Consider the following 19,082-nt stretch of genomic DNA (forward strand, 5'->3'; position numbering starts at 1 on the left):
TTTGCAGTATATCTAATTGTATCGTACATGTCTCCTTACATGACTCAGGCCTGTTAATCAGTGTGATCAACAGTCACATTTTTTCAGTTCTGACCTGCATCACACTGGTTATGTCATGAATGTCATGCTGAGATATACTGCAGCAACTATAGTTACCCGTTTACAGTGTTCTCATCTAAGGACATTAAGTAAATCCTGCATGAGTCATTTGTCATCCTGTAATTTCCATGCTACAACGACTTAACTGAGTGAAGCACAGACCATAATGGAAAGAGCCAAGCAATGGACTAAACTCAGATTTGGAGGGATGTCTGGGATAAAAAAAAGAATCTGTGACATGCGTTGTAACCACTGTTTGCTAAATATTAGTAAATATTACTAATAGAATCTGCTATAAGCAGCGGTGATGCCAGAGGTGTGAATAGTACCATCTCACCATTGTGGCAGCTGGGTTTGGTCGACTCTGTGGTACCGGCGCTGCTGTCACCCAACATTAGCTGCTCTGGCTTTGTCCCTGTCGTGGTTCCTCCTCCTGCTTGGGTTGGCAAAAGTTTGTCCCTTGTTCGTCCTTCCTCCCCCTCCTCTTTGTGCTTCCACTCTCCATCCCTCGCCCGTCCTGGCCGTAGCCTCTTGGCAAAGCGGCTAGGGAACGAGGCCAGACGTCGGGAGCGCCGAACTGAGAAAGAGCCACTGTCATCTGTGGTCTCCTCCAGGCTTTGAGGCACATCAGAGGACAGGTTTCTCCTCTCAGGGGAGGAGGAGTCTTTACGAACCTCAGGTTTAGGGCTGGTGGAGCTGGGGGACTGGGTGGGGGCCGACTTAGCAGGGACAGAAGCAGCAGGTACCCCTGTGTGGGAGTGACCGTAGGGTGGGCTGTGCAGTCTGTAAGGCTTGCTCACATCAAAACAGCTGCTCTGCTGCAAAAGCTCACGGAGAAGGGAGCTGGCCTTCATCTCCCTTCGCCTTGCAAACGGGAGCCTCCTGGGGGCACTGCTTCCCCTCCCAGTCATGGCCCCACTAGTCCCAGGAGTGGCCACCAAGACAACTCTGCTGTGAGAGTTTGTGGTGGGCGGGCGGGAGGCCTCAGGTCGGGCCCGAGGCCTGGGAAGGTCACGGTCCTTTCGCTCCCAGCCCTGTTGCTTGCGCATGGGCAGGCAGTAGGTGTGCATGTATGTGATCAGCTCAACAACTGAGTGCAGTTCTTTCTCTGAGCTGAACTGAGGCTTGGCTGGCTCAGCAGGGACAGCAGTCTCCACCTCGCTGCTGGATGACTCCTCCTCCTCCTCCTCTTCCCCTTCCTCCTCCTCCTCTAACTCACTGTCCTCGTCCTCTTCTTCATCCTCTTCATCATCCTCTGTGTCGGGGGCCGGAGTGTCCTCTGTGCTGTGGGTGGTGGTGAGGTGGCGGTGGAGCTCGGTGCACAGACGGCCCACTGGACGCACTGGACGGGGCTTTCGCTCCTGTGGAAGGTCACTCTGAGGGTGAAGAGGGTGGAGACCAGTGTGAGACGTTACCCTCAGTCTGTTTGCTCTCTACATGCAGCAGCCTACAATCCATTCATTACTCAATGCAGAAAAATGTTCTACACCGTCAGTTTCCTCCTTTTTCCCAGCTGCTTGTCATGCATCAGTCATTCAAAAGCCGTTTTTAAAGCATGAGTATATTTTATAGATTTTCACCCATTTTTAAAATCTAATCCATATATTTAGAAAAATAAATTGAAAATGATGAAACTAATTACTGGGCAGCACAATGGCGCAGTGGTTAGCACCGTTGCCTCACAGCAAGCAGGTTCGGGCCCCACCCGGGACCTTTCATGTTCTCCCCGTGCTTGCGTGGGTTCTCTCCGGGTACTCCAGCTTCCTCCCACAGTCCAAAGACTTGCAGCTTAGGTTGATTGGTGTCTCTAAATTGCCCATAGGAGTGTGTGTGTTTGTCTATGTGTTAGCCCTGCAATGGATTGGCGACCTGTCCAGGGTGTACCCCGCCTTCGCCCGATTGCCGGCTGGGATTGGCTCCAGGCCCCCCCCCCCATGAAAATGAATGGATGAATGAAACTAGTTACTCATAAAAATGTAATATTCCCTGATTTCTTTTATTAAAATTACAAATAATAAACCATAAGTCTACATCACTGTTTTCTGGACCACATGCACTTAGACATTATTTGCTTTTGCACACCTTCAAGAATACTTCTGACTCATCCAAATGCAACACAGCTACAGTATCTACAGTAGGCTTCTGTCAATGGGCATCAATATAAAACGGCAACCTCAGAAAAAGTCCTCGGTCTCTGAGGAGACTACTGATGTACCACTGTAGCTGTGCTGGGAATATCTCCTCACAATGTCTGTACCTGTTGATGGGAGCAAGAAAAATTAACCACCAAACAACACAAAGACACACTCAGGAAGGCAAGGGTGCGCCTTCAGTTTCCTGCCCTGCATACAGGAACTGTGAGCACACAGCAGTCAGTTTTGCTTCCAACTTTGTGAGGCATGAATCATTGTGCAGCTGCAATAAAACGGCTGATTCCATCTTACTCATACAGAGAGAGGAGAGAAGCAGAGACTGTGATTCACCGTTGCCCTCCTGCCCTGTCAGTCAATACTCCCGCCATCTGCCACAGCAAAGCCACACCACTCTGAAACTAAAGCTCTCTCACACACATGCTGCAATGTCAGGGGGGTGTGTGATGGACACAGACTGGCTTATCCCTGTGCTGCACCCTATGGGTTTTTGTATCCTCCTTTCTTGAGCAGAAGGCTGTGTAAAGGCTCACCATGTTTTATGCTTGTACGAGATAAAAGGCTGGTGTTGTAATCAAGGACCACTTGAAGCACAATGCTAACAGCTATCCAATTACTGCCAAGTCACACAGCAGTGGCAGTTTCCCGGCTCCGCATCTGTGACGGGCAGCAGCTGAAGGTCTCTGCAAACGTGAATGCTCAAGTTGTTTATATTCTAAAATGGAATGTGTCATTTAGGAAATAAAAACTGTTGTTCTACTAGCTGGCCTACGCCTGGTTGCACTCTCCTCTTTATGTGGCTGTTGAAAAATCCAAGGCCGGTCAGAAGTTGGGTTTAGCCACTATATGAAGTTCTCAAAGGCCATTATGACGCCAATCATGGGTTAGTTCTAAATTTTGCAGTACTTTCACAATAAATTATTCTAGCCAGGGTAGAAAAAAATCATTCAAACTGCAATCAGTCTTGATTTAATGCTGACGCTCTGCTCTGAAAGCCAATCTAATGAAATCACTCAAGGTGGGATTGATACTGTTTAAGGAGGGTTTCACCACATCTTACAAGACAAAGCTGCGGAGAAGAATATCACTGGGCCAGCATGTCTGAAGTGCAACAAAATAAGGCCTATGTCAGCAGCCACATGACTGTGAGGATTCATCTTAACATTTTCTGATCTGCTATCTCTATGATTGAAGCTCTGTTCACTTTAAACTCCCACAACTTTGTAAACTGAGGTCATGGTTAAAAGATACCAGTGTTGACTATTTGTAGGAAACAGGATACAAATTGTGGAAGCTGGTAACAACCCAACCATCAACATGCCCCTGCAACAAGACATGTGCAGCCCCATAGCTATGTCACGCTAACCCCCACCTTTGCTTTTAGGAGAGAACAGCCACAAGATGCAACTTGTCAGGAAAATGTACATGAATGAATTACTGTGTTTTTTTCTGTTGAAAACAGTCTTGAACGTCTGGACTTTGTAGGAGTGATTAGTCATCAAATGCTAATATCTGTTGCATGTTTTGTTCTGACTCTGGCCTGCAAAAAATGCAACCACCTGTTTGAAGAACAACTGCAGCGACAGGAATGATGACTGCAGTCCCCGCATGCTACACTGAATTACTTCTGCCTTAACTTGCCACCTCAGCGAGGAAGTGATTGGAAAAATCCAATCTTGTTATGTCACCAGCCCTTCAGAGGACGCAGGGAATGAGGTGTTAACTGGTGTGAACAGAGATGTGTGTCAGACTGCGTCAGTTCTTCACAGTCTGAAGGCTGCGCCTTATTGCAAGGTAAAGAGGTGAAAGGAGAGTTTTAAAATCTGTGAATCCATGTTAAACACGCACTGTAAACCAGACAAATCTACCTATTCATGCCTCACCTTGACCAGAGGTCTGACCGGCCGTAGGTGGAGGCTTCTGTTGCTAGAGCGATGGCTGTGGACTCCATCTTTATGTGCATCGATGCCCGTGGGCACGTTGGGAGGGGTCAGCAACAGCTTCTTTAGCTGGGAAGAAGAAAAACAGAGTAGAAGAGATAAGTCTGGCTGCAGTTTGCAAACTGGTATCTATCAAATTGCTTAGTGGTAAAACAGATGGATAGAAAAGAGGTGGAAAATCACCACTTTGAGTTGTTGCTTCCTAAAAGTGGCATGTTTACACCCGTTCTGTATTAAAATGTTGGTCAAATGTTGTGATTTGACTTTCAGTTACGCCATAACATAACAGCAATACAAGGATATAAATGTGTAAAAGGTTAGGAGAGTGAGAAAGGAAAAAAAGCTTTGCAAGTTTAATAAAAAATATATTTTACAGATTTTATACCAAAAGGGGTAAGATGAAGAAAAAGAGCGGTCAACGGTGAGATTAAAGTGTCCAACATTTGGCTCTTCCAGCCTCTCATTTCAGTTTCTACATATATCTCACTGCTGTTCTGTCAGCTGTTAAATCCCTGCAGATGGATGTTTGTACAAGGGAATAATGTGCATAAGAGGCCATGAGGTTATGGCGCTGTACATTTATCACATCACTAAAGCTGACGGCTACATGGCACATTCACATTTCCTATTCAAGAGCGACATTCAACCATTTCTTTCTCTGTATTACCACAGAATATGACTTCTGTTCCTCCCCTTCTCCTTCATCCTTCCATCAGGTCTCCCATTCAGTTTGTCTTCCTCCATCCAGGCTAATGTCTTCCTGTTCCATTAAGCCTCTCTGTTTGTGCCATCTCATCCTCCTTTCTCTACCACCTGTCTATGGCCATCCTCCTTTCTTTTTTGTCTCTAATCCCTAAGCTTTTCTGATTCCAGCTCATCATTCTTACTTACCATTTCCTTTCCACCTCTCATCACTATTCTTTCATCTCCACACATTCTCTCCATTTGAATGACCTGTCACACCCATCATCATCCAAACCTCCAGTTTTGGGGAAACTACTTTGAAAATGTAGCTTTCCAAACTATCAACTACTTCACTCTGGAAGAAGTTAAACTACAGCAAAGTAGTTTAAAATACTTTGCAAAAAAATGAAATGTGCTGTACATGTAAAACACAACTATATCATTTAAAAAAAAAATCACATGCTAGTAAAATATGACTGTTGAGTTTATTTATCTGACCACGAAACAAGGTAAACATATGGGCCTGTTGTGTTACTTGCCAGTTTTGCAACATCTGACGTGCACAGCCTTGGACTTACATGCTTTAGACAGTATGAGCAGCTTGAACTCTGGTCTAAAAGGGCCCATCTATTACTACTACTTCTCAGAGCAGTCTCTTGTTTACATGGCAGTGTTTTTATCCAAAAGGCAGTTAGGGTTAGAGAAGCAATGGTAAACTAAAAATAAAAATAAAAATCATTCCTTTCCTTTCATAGCCCAAAATTATTTGTAGTTGCAGTAGTTAACTACACAAAAAATGGCAAAAATATAATTTAACTACTTCAGTCACTACACAAATATGAGTGTAGTTGAAATACTCGTTGAAATACATGTAGTTCACTAGTCCCCAACACTGCACATCTCTATACTCTATATCAGCTCTGTTCTCTCTGTTTTCATCCATTCATTCCAGTGCCTACTGCAGCTTCATGACAGGGGTATCAGACGGGATAAATCAGCTTCGGGAGAAAATCCTCGGCTTAGCCGTGCAGCGTCTGCTCCAGGAGAAAATGATGTGGAAAATACAGATGTGATAGGAATGAGGATTGGAGCAGTGGGGATATACTAAGCAGATATAACAGCGTACAGAGGGTTCGTTTAATGCAATACGCCCCCTGGCAGCCATATTGGAGGTTCCCATATCTTGGCAAACAGCAACTGTCACCTGACCCTGTGTAAACAAATTCATCCCTGCTCAGGACAAATAAAGTTAGAGAACTGAAATGGATCAGAAATGATTAAGCCATCTCAACTGGAATAAGGACTAACTTAGTCTGTTTAATGCTAAAATGACCAGTTATTGTTTAGATACAGCAGGACGGCTGGAGAAGTTGTTTTTGGCTTCCAGCCTTCTCACAGCGACAGGTGGAGCATGTCGGGGCTGAATTCTTATTGTTAAAGATGAGCAGCTGTGTTTGAAATTATCTTGTTCTTCGATTTAAAAAGTCAAAAGTACAAACTGTAAACATGAAACTCTGAAGCGAAAAGTCAACGATGGCTCCCAATTTGCATTTTAGTATGAAGAACCCCGCTGCTGCACGAAATCTGGTGTGTCAACCTGAAGCTCAAGTACAGACCCATAACTCTGGTACTTTGTTTAGTTCTCTAAATAATTAGGTATTTTGAATTTGCTACAGCTCTGGTCTGCACTTAAAGTATTTAGGCTCATCCCGTGTCTTTCCTGTGTCTTCAGTTTTGGGGTATCTTAATGCAGAAGTACCTTGTAGGTGGAGGTGGGGAATGCCACCCACTAACCTCACATTCAGGGCTGTGTCACCAGTGAGATTCAACTAGTAACGTTGGCTACCTGCAGTTTATTACATTTGCGTACTAGTTTAGAATGACAATACTGTGAAGCCGAACCATGTTTTAACAGACACCTGCCAATAAGAAACAACTGTTTTCTATAACGTCAGCCTGTTAGCTGACTTCCCATACCTACCTGCTTAGCATCTTTTAGACACACATATTACTGTGCATTTTAGCACAAGCTAACCTATCTTGTATGAGCTTGTTAACACATTAGCATGTTAACACAAGTTGTTTTACTATCTTAGCAGGCTAGCTAGCTAGATGAGCAAAAGACCAGAACACTATATCAGACTATTTGCTTAAGGTTCACTAAATAACTGGCTCGACTTAAATCCACGCTACAAATGCCTGATGTTTAAATGTACATTTTTTATTCTATTTATTATGTTTAAATATATAACAATGTTGCTAGATAGTTACTAGCCTTTAAAATGCACTGGAGGTCAATCATGGTGCCACAAGTATTCATCAAATCTGTTAGGCCACCTCTGCCTGAAGTCTCAATGGAGAACTACATATATCTGGAGAAGGCTTTTAATACCAATTTACAGCCTTTTTAAGTGGGCACAAATCTCTATGAGAAAGTAAAGTGAAAAATTAAAGAGAATATAGTTTATAAATGAAACTGATGTGGTAGAAGACTTTTAAGGGGAAACGCAAAAAGCTTCTTTCCTGAAAAAAGATTTATTGTTTACTATGGTGTCACTATATATGACTGTAATGTTTTTACATTACCATCAAACAGTAACCGCAGAATATTATCTGGGTCGAATGACTGAATGGGATGAAAGCCTGCATTGCTAATGGGGCCACCATGGCCTTTTGTGGGTGAGCCAGCTTGGCTCAGAGTGTGTGATCACGCTCCTCTGAGAGTCCCATTGAGGAAAGTGAAGTGGAGACTGAAGGTTTGTTTCTGTATGAAACACTGAAAACCTACCAGCAGCGTCCAGGCTCCTCAACACTACTCTACTTGTTTCTGCTTTGCATTAAGAAGACTTTCCTTTAAAGCTGCATTTAACGACATCACTGACATCATTTGGCCATTTTATCTTTTTTTTTCACTAGTCATGACCAGATTTATTTTCAGGCATCTTATCAAAACACTAATTTAATATATCTGTAATCATATTCTGACTGATATTGCTGAAGTAATGTACAGAACTTCCAATTGTGCTTTCTAAACAGCTACATACATGTGAGTTTGTACACGTAAGTCATCAAAAGCAGCAGTCAGAACAAATTAGAATTCTTTCAAATACATTTAAAAATATTGTTGATTATTATTATTCACATCTTTAATGTGAATCCCATCACTGTAATAAGGTTTAAAACAGATATGTGATGATCAGACATGTGGCCGAATAGACACACACACATATTTCCATTACTGACATCACAGACTTACATTCAGACCTACCCTAACCTTAACCATAACAAACTACTCGCCTAATATCTAACCTCACCTTAACCTTAAACAAGCCATCACTCTAAAATGTAGTGATCTATGTTTTGGGGACTAGGTGTTTGTCCCCATAAAGACGTCAAGTCTCCACAGTGTGACTGTGTAAACAGGTTTACGTCCCCACAACATGAGCAATACAGGCCACACACACACACACACAAACGAGCAGTGTAGCTTCATCTGCAGCATCATGTCACACCAGCAGAGGGCAGCACCACACTCAAGGCTGTACACTAATGACAGCAGCCATGTGACAGCAAACCACTCAAAGGATGGAAACGGGGGATGAAACACACACACACACACACACACATGCAGACACACATCTGACAACTTCAGCAGAGTAAATAGCATAATGTTATCACACTGGGTTTCTCTGTGTGAATGGAGGTGAGTGCCAGGTTACTATTTTTGCCACCCATAATGAACGCAATGGAAACAGCCAATACCAAGATAATATGACTTATACACAGTAAAGTCAAATATTCTGCTTTCCATCAGGACTCTCCTGACACAGGACCAGGACAATGAATTTCAAATGAGTGAATAATTCAGTAAATCTAAAACTCCAGGAGAAGCCAAAATATGTGATTATAAATATTTTACAAATTAATCTGTTTCAGTGAAGCAGAATTATTTTTCAATCTTGTTTCACAAATTCTTAGCAAGAGATTTTCCTTGAAGAAAACAAGACTGAAAATCATGAATGAACCAGGCAGAAAAAGAAAATCGCGAGGTTGGGAGAGCGCTAATATAAATGCTACTTATGTTGTGTAAACTGCAATCTAAACTGATGGGTTTGGTATTACTACAGTCATGTGAAGTGGTTGTTCCAGGTGAACAGTAGTAGCATTTTAATAACAATGGAGGTGGAGCACACTGCCATCATTTCAGAAGAACATCACACCCAAATAGTCTTGATTTGCTAGTGACAAACATGCTGCACAGAGGCGCTGCCAAGATGACACTGAATGGAAATGGGCGTTCAGAAGTTGCAGTACAACAGAGATAGAGGTAGAAGTGGAAGCTACAGTAAAGGCCTAGCAGCAGCTGTAATAGTAGCATATGGTTGGGTGACAGAAAAAGGGATCTGTGTGTCTTTGCGAGGAAACTTGAAAACGTGTTATCTTGCCAGCTACCAGACGAATGAAGCAACCACCAGTTGACTGAGCACTGTGTCTGGGGAGAGAAAAGACAGCTCTACTGCTTTCCCTCAAATACTGTAGCTTGAGTTTTTTCAAATAATTTAAGTAACTTTCATAACTGGCTTATTTCATTTAGTTTTGGGTGAGGAAATCGTTGTCACCTACTTGGACCCTCACTAGTTTGCATCTCTGTTACTACATGGAGGTAGAAACTGAAAAACCCGCAAGAGACCTTTGACCTGCAACAGATTAACCAACCTACACGCAGGCTTATTTTGACATAAGCTGACTGATGTCAAGACATCCTCAAGGTGAAACAAGGGCACGATAGACATGTGAGAGGCACCAGTGTTTTGCAGTACAACAGTGAAAGCGACAGCATCTGCTGGCTTGACCTTTCAGCATCACTGAGCTGGTGTTTTGGACTAAACAATGCCAGGGAGGTACAGCAACAAAACCAGTTTTGTGTTGCTGTGTGCCGTTTACTGTTACTGTTACAGTTTAAAACACTAATCAAAGTTTACTGATCTAACCCCCAGAGGGAGACGAAACATCAGGACACAAAATATTCGGTCACCACATGTCTTGAACTTTGAGAGGGGCACAACCGGAGGGTCTGTTCTGATGACCTGAGAGGCGTCGTGGACAGAAGGAGGATCACTGGCTCACAGATATATACAGCACCTTAAAAGTTATTAGAAGGAATTTAGAATCACAAGCCATACACTAATGGGCTTCCTCAACTGCCAAACTACCCTTATTCCTGTGCTGACCATCTAAGTCAATTGAAGTTGAAGTCATTATCATTTACACCAATTTGGAAGGCAGGTCACTTCCTGTGGTTAGTCAGATCTCGTCATGCTACCAACAGTGGCAGAGCAGTCTGCATGAAAAACCGTGGCTCTGCAGCTTGTTGATCTTTTATAAGATTAGCAGTTGCTTTTATTAGCTATGAAACCCCGGTACTCAATAAAGCTACTGCAAAAAATGAAAAGTCAGGCAACAGTACAGGCTGAAAACAAAGTCCCAGGTAAGTAAAGCATATTTCAAAGAGACACTGAAAGTAATATTTGGTAAATCTACAGCACAACCTGTACGCCAAGATCACAGCAGCTACTTTTTTGAGTAGAGTTTCAGATAGTGATAGCCAGAGAAATAAGCCTAAAGTTAGATATTCTCTCTTTAAATTTCCATCCATCTGTTATCTGGGGTCAGCTTGAGGGGGCATCGGGTTTAATAGGGCGTTCTGTCTCCCCAGCAACATTTTAAAGCACCCTCCTGAGGGACATCGTGGCCTTCCTAGTCCAGATGATATATACAATCTCTCCAGGGTGTCCTGGGTCTACCCCAGGACTCCAACCAGTTAGATGTGCCCAGAAAACCTCCAAAGTAACAGCACCCAGGAAGCATCCTAATCAGATGCCCGACTTCCGCAACTAGCTGCTTTAAATGTGGATTTATGAAACCTACTGACCTTCATTATCTGTAGTTTATATAACAGTACAAGCATTTATTTTGCTTTTCTCTCTATCCGCTGTTTACATCGATTTTTCCTTAACAGAATATATCTTGCCATCCCAAATAGGCCATTCTCACACTCTTACTAAGCAGCCCTGTTGCCCACAGTTGACCCTCCCCTAAACCTTGAACTGTTTGTAAAGCTAAACAAATCTCCATTGACAGATTTGTTTTATAGTTTTACTTGGTGTGTAATTGTAAAAGGGAAGGTGGGGCAGCTTGGCGAGTATTTACACTGTAGGCATTCAGCCATCCGACATGACTCAGGGCCTCCAGACAATAGTACTGTATCTTTGTAGGCTGGCGCTAAATCAGAGTGCACAAGAAAACCCTGTAAGCAGCCCCTCTGCTGTGAATTTTAAGTTAAATTAAGGAAGAGGGCCAGATTCATCTCGACAAGTACAATAAAGCTACATTACAGTAATCATAAGTCCTTTATAGCTTCCTGCTTGAATTAAGCTCCAGAGCTGGGTGCAGGCCAGCATTCCTCTGACAGCAGAGCAAATAGAAAGGAAAGTAGGGCACAGTATTCACATACGGCAATTTGTTGTTCCTGTATTATGATTTGGAGATTGCGTTTTTTGAAGGGATGTGGTTCAGGGGGATGAAAACTGGTGGAACAGAGTGAGAAAAGACAAAAGTCTGCCCCCTGAAACAGAGTTCAGGCGGCCCAGAGAGACGCCCAGCAGATTTTCAGCCTGTTTTCTGTAGTTTTGACCATCATTTCTGTCAGTTCTGGTTTTACTGTATCACTGCTGAGGTCTGAGAACCTGTTGTTACTACAACAAAACCTATAGCTTGGACTTAACCTGAACAGAAAGGTAATTACAATTCAAAATATTACCCAAAGCGTGCACACTGACGCACACAGGACGGGACTGGATGAAAGGTTAGTGTGCCTCAGTGCCCTTCTGTTTTCCTGGAGGTAATGGCAGACTTTGAACATTGCAGGCCAACAAGAGGAACATCAAGATTAGCAAATGCGACACAGATTAAGATACGGGAGAGAGGGAGAGCATGGGAAAGGACAGTCAGGCTGTGAAGCATGTATGAAGGGCCCCACTGGAGCTGTGAGAGACTTTAGATTTGCAGACCACTGACACAAAAAAACATGAGGGTATTTTAGGTGAAAGTATCAGGTTGTTACACAAGGGTAAATGTTCAGATAGGTGTTGCAAAAGTGAGGTTAGGCAGCTGCAGGGGAGATGGAAATAAGTGTTCTCTATATGTTATCTTAGTAACTATACCCAACAGACTGAAGCACTGCCCCATCTTCAGAAAGTAGAGGTGTTCTTACTAGTGATGGGTCCTCTGTCTCGGGCCCCAGGGACTGGCTGAAGTCCTCGGCACTGAGAGGAAGACTGTCCTCTTCCTCCTCTTCCTGGTCAGGCTCCTCCCCCAGGGTGGGGAACACAGAGAGCCCACCCACCTCTGCATCCACCATGCCATCCAGGCTGTCGGTCAGAGCGGCGAGCAGAGCCGCATTCTCCTCTTCTATCTGGAGGGAGTCAAACACAACCCAGTGTGACGACACAGTTAGAAGCAACCTCTGTCATGTTAAAACTATTTCACCACACACTGTTTAGTAGTCGTGGTACAGGCTGTGATTTGAAGTTCATTCTTGACGCTGCTAATTTGAACATCTCCAACTCCACGGCAACTCGAAACATTCAGTTTGGAATTATTTAACCTGCTTTCGGGAGCCAGCTTTTCCCCATTCTGCCATGTCCACGTCTGCTTCTTTATTAGTGATTTCCTACGCTCAAGACTCCAGGAAAGCAGCATGAACTTGCTGCTGCTTAGATGTTCACTGTGGCTGCGCTGCATTCTGCCGTTTCCTCTGTTGAACATCAGAGAAAGGTGGCAGCTCTTGAATGAAGCCCTCTCTCTTACTCGTTCACATGGACTGTTGATGTTTTAGATTGGGCACATTTTCTACTATCAAGCATCATGAAGTGAAAAAAATATTCAGTCATGTAACAGGGTCTAATTTTGACCAGAAGAAAACCACACTAAGCTAATTGGACTCTGAAAACAATATCAATCAGTAATAGCTAGTTTTCTTAGAGTTTTTCCAAAAGTTTTATTTTGAAGGATTCCCTGCCATTTAGCAAAACAACAGGGCTTGATTAGTAGATGCTGTGTGTGGCCCTGCCCTGCACAGAAATCCACAGGAGTGAAATAACAGCCTTGTTTGAGTAGTTTAGTTTTGAGTCACCACCACAGATGGAAAATAACTTGACAAATTTGCACGTGTACTACATTTATACTTGGGGATTTTTGTCCTAAACAGACAGAAAAGTGCCTTCTGGAAGGTCTGGGTCACTCTCCTGCTCCAGTCAGCTGCTGTCTAAGGTCCCTTTTACTTCAATCCTGTCTTGTTTATTAACATGGTCGGGACAATGTTCCTCTGACCTTTGACCTCAATAGAAAAAACTAAATACAAGTTTGCTCAATCAAGACGTTTGTTACTGTGATTCTGTTTGGCTCTCGACTATCTGGCTTTGGTTTCTGTAATTATGTGCACATGCTTTTCCACAAATTTCTAGCGTGAAAATTGTCAAATTTGAAGATTATCCTCAGAAAACCATTTCTGCTCTTTTCCACCCCTCCGTTCCTCCTGTTCCCTCCACACAGGGGTTGTTTAATGTTGTGGAGCTGCCATCTCGCTGAGAGCAGAGTCTGGTGGAGAGGTGATAGCATGGCTAGCCTACAGGAAGCCACTGAGCTCCAATCATCTGTCTCTCCCTTTTATCATCCAGCACTATCTGTCTCCGGCTGCCAAACTATTTATTGCTAAATGTCTCTGAGGCTCGCTGCCTCTCTCGCTCTCTTCGATGCCGAAACTCTCTACAGGATGCCAAGAAGATATTCATAAACAGAATCAAAGTGGATTTCGTGGGGGTATGAATGATGCTATTCCTGATAGTTAGTTGTCTTTGGATGAAACATATTTGTTTTGAATTAATTGACTTTTCCATGTAGCGTTACAGGGGCTTGAAACATGGTTCTAAAATCACTTAGTTGTTCTTTCCCCTTTAAATCTGGTCTCCGCCCGTCTCAGTGGGTGTATCATCACCAGAGAACTTTATCAGCATTACCTGTATGTTTGTACTTTTAAAGGATATCACCTGATTATGTTAATAACATTATGGATCAGAATCAGAGTGTGAAAGAGACTCAGCAGGTTTAATGGTTGATAGGACGCAGCATAAAATAGATTTATTTGACACAGTAGATACAGCATTATCATCATTATTAAAGTAATGATGTATACTGTCCATTTCTTGCTCTACACTCTCCAAAGTTAAATGAAGCCCTGTCACACACACACCAATCAATCATCAATCAGTCCTGCCCGACGTGGGATTAGATTCTAATATGCTACGGTAGGTGGCGTATTTCCAAACAGAGACACGGGGGCTTCATCCATCGGCTTATCATTCTATTACAGTGTGTTTCTAACCGAATGCCATCTGACTCTGTCTGTATAGCTGTATCAGTCTGATCAATATGAAACTGGCTGAAATATAATATAATGTGGGGATTAAGGGAGTTTGTGGGTGGTACAGATGTATGGAAAGCTCAAACCAAAGGTCAGTGTAGATGATGGCTTATATTAGTGATGAGACAGCAAAAGGCAAAGTAACAGAGAATGTTAAAGAAACAAGGCAAGGAAATAAACATTCAGACTCGTGTCCAGACAGACAACAAAGAAAGTAGGGCTGCTCAATATGACGACGTGTGTCCTGCAACCATAGAAAAACATCTGTTGTTTCATAGTATGTTCTATTATTTCTCTGGCTGTGTCACAAAGCACAGCTCTACAGTAAATGCAAGCAGAGAAAGGAAAGATTCAGTAAAAAAAAAGTTAAAGAGAGAAGGAAAATGGAGCAAAGAGGAAAACAGAGCTCAACAACACTAAAGATGAGATAACAGGTAAAACAGTATCTGAGCAAATAAGAAGGTAGTGAAGGACAGGAGAGTGAAAACAACAGATCAATGCAGCCGTCTTCTCTGACACAGTGATGAAGCCTCTTGTTCTCGCCCTTTTCTCACTAAGACTACAGGACGCTGTCAATACAAATATCTGTTACTGTTATGCAGTACTTCAAGTTTGTCCTGAAATGCCAACTGTCAAAGTTTTGTGCTAGTATTTGGGAGACAGTCACTCGGGTGTCGCCTAATAGTTTACTTCAGCTACATTCCCATGATGCCTTGCCCGTCTTCATTTAACTAATAATTTATGGTGCATCACGGCATCCGAGCAATTTCCGCCAGCATTGCTGCGTTACATAGCCGCTGATCTCGACCTGAATGCTGCTCTGTATCTCTGTTGTCTTTTTATTCTTGAGATGAACTGAAATAAGCCTGGAAAACCTATAGACAATTGATGATGCGGGGCTGGCTGTCACAGCGAGAAAAATAAGAAGGGTGTTCTCTGAATTCATCCGGCTGGGGCACCTGACATCAGGCTTTCATTGGCTCCGAGAAGCAGTAGCTGATCCAAACTGATGGCCTGCTTCCATCATCATGTTACACACAGCATAACTGGGAATTACTGTCTTGGCAGTGCCCCCTGAGAAACACTGCATGTCCAGATGTCAGCCAGGGGATCAGGGGAGGAGTAGGGACAAATGTTCTGCCCCCACATCTGCCAAGTGCAGCATCTCTTGCTCAATCTGCTGATCACACACTGTACAAATACTTCCACCAAAGAGCATTATCAGAAATAGAAAGTTTGCACAAAGTCTCCTTCATGTCACCCATAACCTCAACCCCGGTTGGACAGGGCACCTCTGTGGGATCCACCACCACCATCTAACTGATCGTTAGGCTAAGATTAATGTGTCCCAGCCAGTTTTAGTGACAAATCTTACTCATCTCAATCAATCTAATCAATCAACTAACTTAAATTCATTTTATAACAAAAGCCTGGCTGCATCAGTGAAGAAGTGAATATACATCTGGTGCATTGTGACTGACAGTAGATCAGCATCGGCTGTATAACTGAACTGTACTGGGGAGATGGAGCCTCACCTCAAAGAGCTCATCTGCTGTACTGCAGCGGATTGAGGCCGGCGACCCATCGGCTGGATGATCATTGCACCACTGGAGCTCGCTGAGACAACTGACGCTGTCGAAGTCGCTGGTGTCAAGCTGGGAGAGGTCAATGTCTGCGAAGTCAGTGTCCAAACGGTCGGAAGACACTTCCTCCTCCCCATACTGAAAATGGAAAAGGTCACATTAGTCAGACAGCAAGACTAAAGCTAAATTCTCAGGTGATCTGTTCTTTTGAGATGAATGGGTCATGTTGTAAAGCTGCTGCTCACCCAGGAAAGATCCTGGGTGAGATGAACAGGTCTAAATGTGTCACACAGGAAGTAATGTTTTCTCTGTAGCCACTTTGGAAACATGGCAACTCATTCTGAGAGTGCCAAGACGGCTGCTTCCTGTGAAGTTCACCTCTTAGCACTGAACTGCCATTGTTACAATGTGGAGTTTAGTTCCTGTTCTGAGCTACAGCTGATGTACCGTGAGGCACTTTGGATAAAACCTCCATCATCTGGCGTATAGTGCAGCCAAGGGGCTCTCATCAACAGCTCCTCATCTCTCAACAGCTACTTATTATAGATAATGAGACTTCCATGTTGGAGGACGTTCAACACTGAAAGCAACAGAGGCATGTGCCCCGCAGCAGAAAATGTCGCATGCACCAGCAGTCATTGTTGAAGCAAGCGCCCAACACGTCTCCCTGTGGCTCACAACACGGTGCAACTGTGACCCAAGAGGTCTTCGGGTGATTAGTCCCTCTTCATCGGTTGAGGCTGCGTTAATCAGTGAAATAAGCTGCTCGGTTTAATCTGTGGACTCTTTGGTCGCGGTGCCACACAAGTGATTTAACTTTGTTTTCAGCTTTATACTGTACAGTTTGGAAAACCTGCTGACTCTTGTGTACTGTGTCTGAGAAGTAAATCATTTGCTCTGTGTTCATAAAATGTTAGTCATCTACACAACTTATGGAGACTTGATTACAGTGGCAGTAATGCGTTGCTTTAACGGCTGCAGCAAAAGTTTTCATTTATTCACGAATAAAATCCCAGTGAAATTATACACAAGTTTGATTGCTAGGCCCCTATGCATGTCATTACAGACTCTAGAACCCCTTGAACCCTACCAGCCCCTTCACAAATCCACGAAACCTCATGAATCTCAAAAACCCCATCTCACAAATATCTGTAAGCTGAAAGAATCCCTGAATCCCTCCAGTGAAACTCTGAAGAACCCCTCAATCTGATAACATATCCCGGAAACCAAACTGTGAGAAGCAGCTGCCTTGTGGTCTGCAGTCACCACACGCCGCTGACTTTCAGACAGAAACAATGAGGCGAGTCACTAAGAGAACCGGAAATAAGAAGAGCGGGTAGTGTGTGTACGTGACTCAGTGTGGAGGGAAGTGATTCTGGTCTCATGGGGTTAGGGTTACTACAGAGGAAGACTTTGGGGAAGGAAAGAGAAGGAGGGAATAGTTAGGCACAGAAAGCAGTCCAACTGGATTAGTTCTGTACAAGGAATCAAGGAAACTACGGTGTGTGTGTGTGTGTGTGTGTACACGTGGGCTGAGAAGACAGATCCATGTCCTATTGTATGCATGAGGAGGAAACATGACCTGTTTTTCATTCACTTAACACACACACACACACACACACACACACACACACACACACTGCCTTCTCCATTCCTCGCTGCACGCTCAGACAGGGTCGACCAGTTAAACCAACCGTTTCAACCGATTCAAACAGATGGTTTTCATTCACTATCAGGTTTTGTTGGCAGTAACCTCATCTCACCCTGACTGACCCAAAGCCACATGTTGCTTCTTTGTCCCCTGGACATGAAACTTTAACTTATTCAAGAGTTGATGAGATTATTACAAGCAGAAGTACAGACATGGTGTTAAGCTTCTGGAAACTTATGGCCACAAACCACAGAATATTGTCAAAATGCAACAGACCTGCTGACACCACTGCAGAACTTCTCCATCACTCAAATGAAAGCACAACAAAGCTGCTCAAGTGCATTTAAAAAACTATTTCCCAAGTTAATTATATAAGAAATACTTGATAACTGCTGCACTTAGAAGCAAAATAAGCAAACGCATTCAATTAGAATGGTTTACTTGAATGAACGACAAACCAGACGAAACATTTTATTTTGTTTAAATGTGTTGAGTTGGACTACCAGCTAGCTACCAGCTAGCTAATCAAAGTTCAGTCTGCTTTGTTTGCCTTTCTCTAAATGAAAACTGCATGGAATACTTTATCAACATATAAAGATTACTAACATTTTCAGTCTTTATGTTGGATGGTGACGACCCAGCAGCTCAGCTACTCAAAGTTCTGTTTAATCAGTGAACTTGATGAACGCAGATGGTTTGAAGACTCGTCATAAAGCAGCAGCCTGGTCTGCTTTCCACGGCCAGGAGCCTGTTTTTATCCTGTTGTTTAGCTAATATACCAAATGAGGTGAGAGAAACATTCATGTTGATGCACTGGCTCAGTCCTGCTCCGTCCACTTCCCTCCCTCTGTGTTATGACTAATCATCAGAAGCCGTTTTCACAAGAGCAGCTCACAGAATTTACAGTTCCCCAAAACTAATCAATACAGTTTACATGTCCATGATGAATTTACAATAATTAATCATCTCTGCATCCCCACTGCAGTGCATGATCATCCATCTCTCGCTTCTCTTCCATCGCTGCAGCTCTTGTCTCATTATTTTGCCACTGTCTCAATTTGAATTTGTTTGTTGTGACTTTTAATTACTGCTCACTTTATTTTTTTACTTGTTTATTTCAGCATATTTTAAATGTCCCTCTAGTCCACAGTTAAGATTATCTATGATAATAATCCTTTCTTCACTTAGTAATCACCAGTTATGTCTGCAGCACTTTTTTGCTCTGCACAAACACCAACACACACTTTCCATCATCCAGAAAACCACGTCCAGCTTCAGTGTATTAATCACTACAGTATCATGTTATATTTATGATCGCTGCTCACCGGGCTTTGATCTACGAGCTCATACAGATAAGTACAACTTCTCCTCGCAATCTGTGTACAGGTGTGTTTGATTGGTCGATGTGAGGAGGGTTTATTTGGAACCATGAGCTGATACCATTCATGGATCCATACATTACACAGAAGAGAAGGAAGAGGGAGTGGTAGGAAA

The 19,082-nt window shown here is 43.2% G+C and overlaps 1 protein-coding gene across 1 annotated transcript in view; it reads right to left on the reverse strand.

Moving 5' to 3' along the window:
* Positions 1 to 19,082, reverse strand: part of ppargc1b (peroxisome proliferator-activated receptor gamma, coactivator 1 beta) — an 82,735-nt gene that overhangs the window by 7,997 nt on the left and 55,656 nt on the right. Inside the window, exons 2-5 of the mRNA XM_020594015.1 lie at positions 15,890 to 16,075; positions 12,147 to 12,347; positions 4,133 to 4,258; positions 437 to 1,475 (exon numbers count right to left, since the gene is read on the reverse strand). Of these exons, the coding sequence (XP_020449671.1) occupies positions 437 to 1,475; positions 4,133 to 4,258; positions 12,147 to 12,347; positions 15,890 to 16,075 (1,552 nt within the window). The remainder of the gene's footprint in view (positions 1 to 436; positions 1,476 to 4,132; positions 4,259 to 12,146; positions 12,348 to 15,889; positions 16,076 to 19,082) is intronic.

The sequence above is a fragment of the Monopterus albus genome, unplaced genomic scaffold (genome assembly GCF_001952655.1).
Source record: "Monopterus albus unplaced genomic scaffold, M_albus_1.0 scaffold21.1, whole genome shotgun sequence".
Lineage (NCBI taxonomy): Eukaryota > Metazoa > Chordata > Actinopteri > Synbranchiformes > Synbranchidae > Monopterus > Monopterus albus.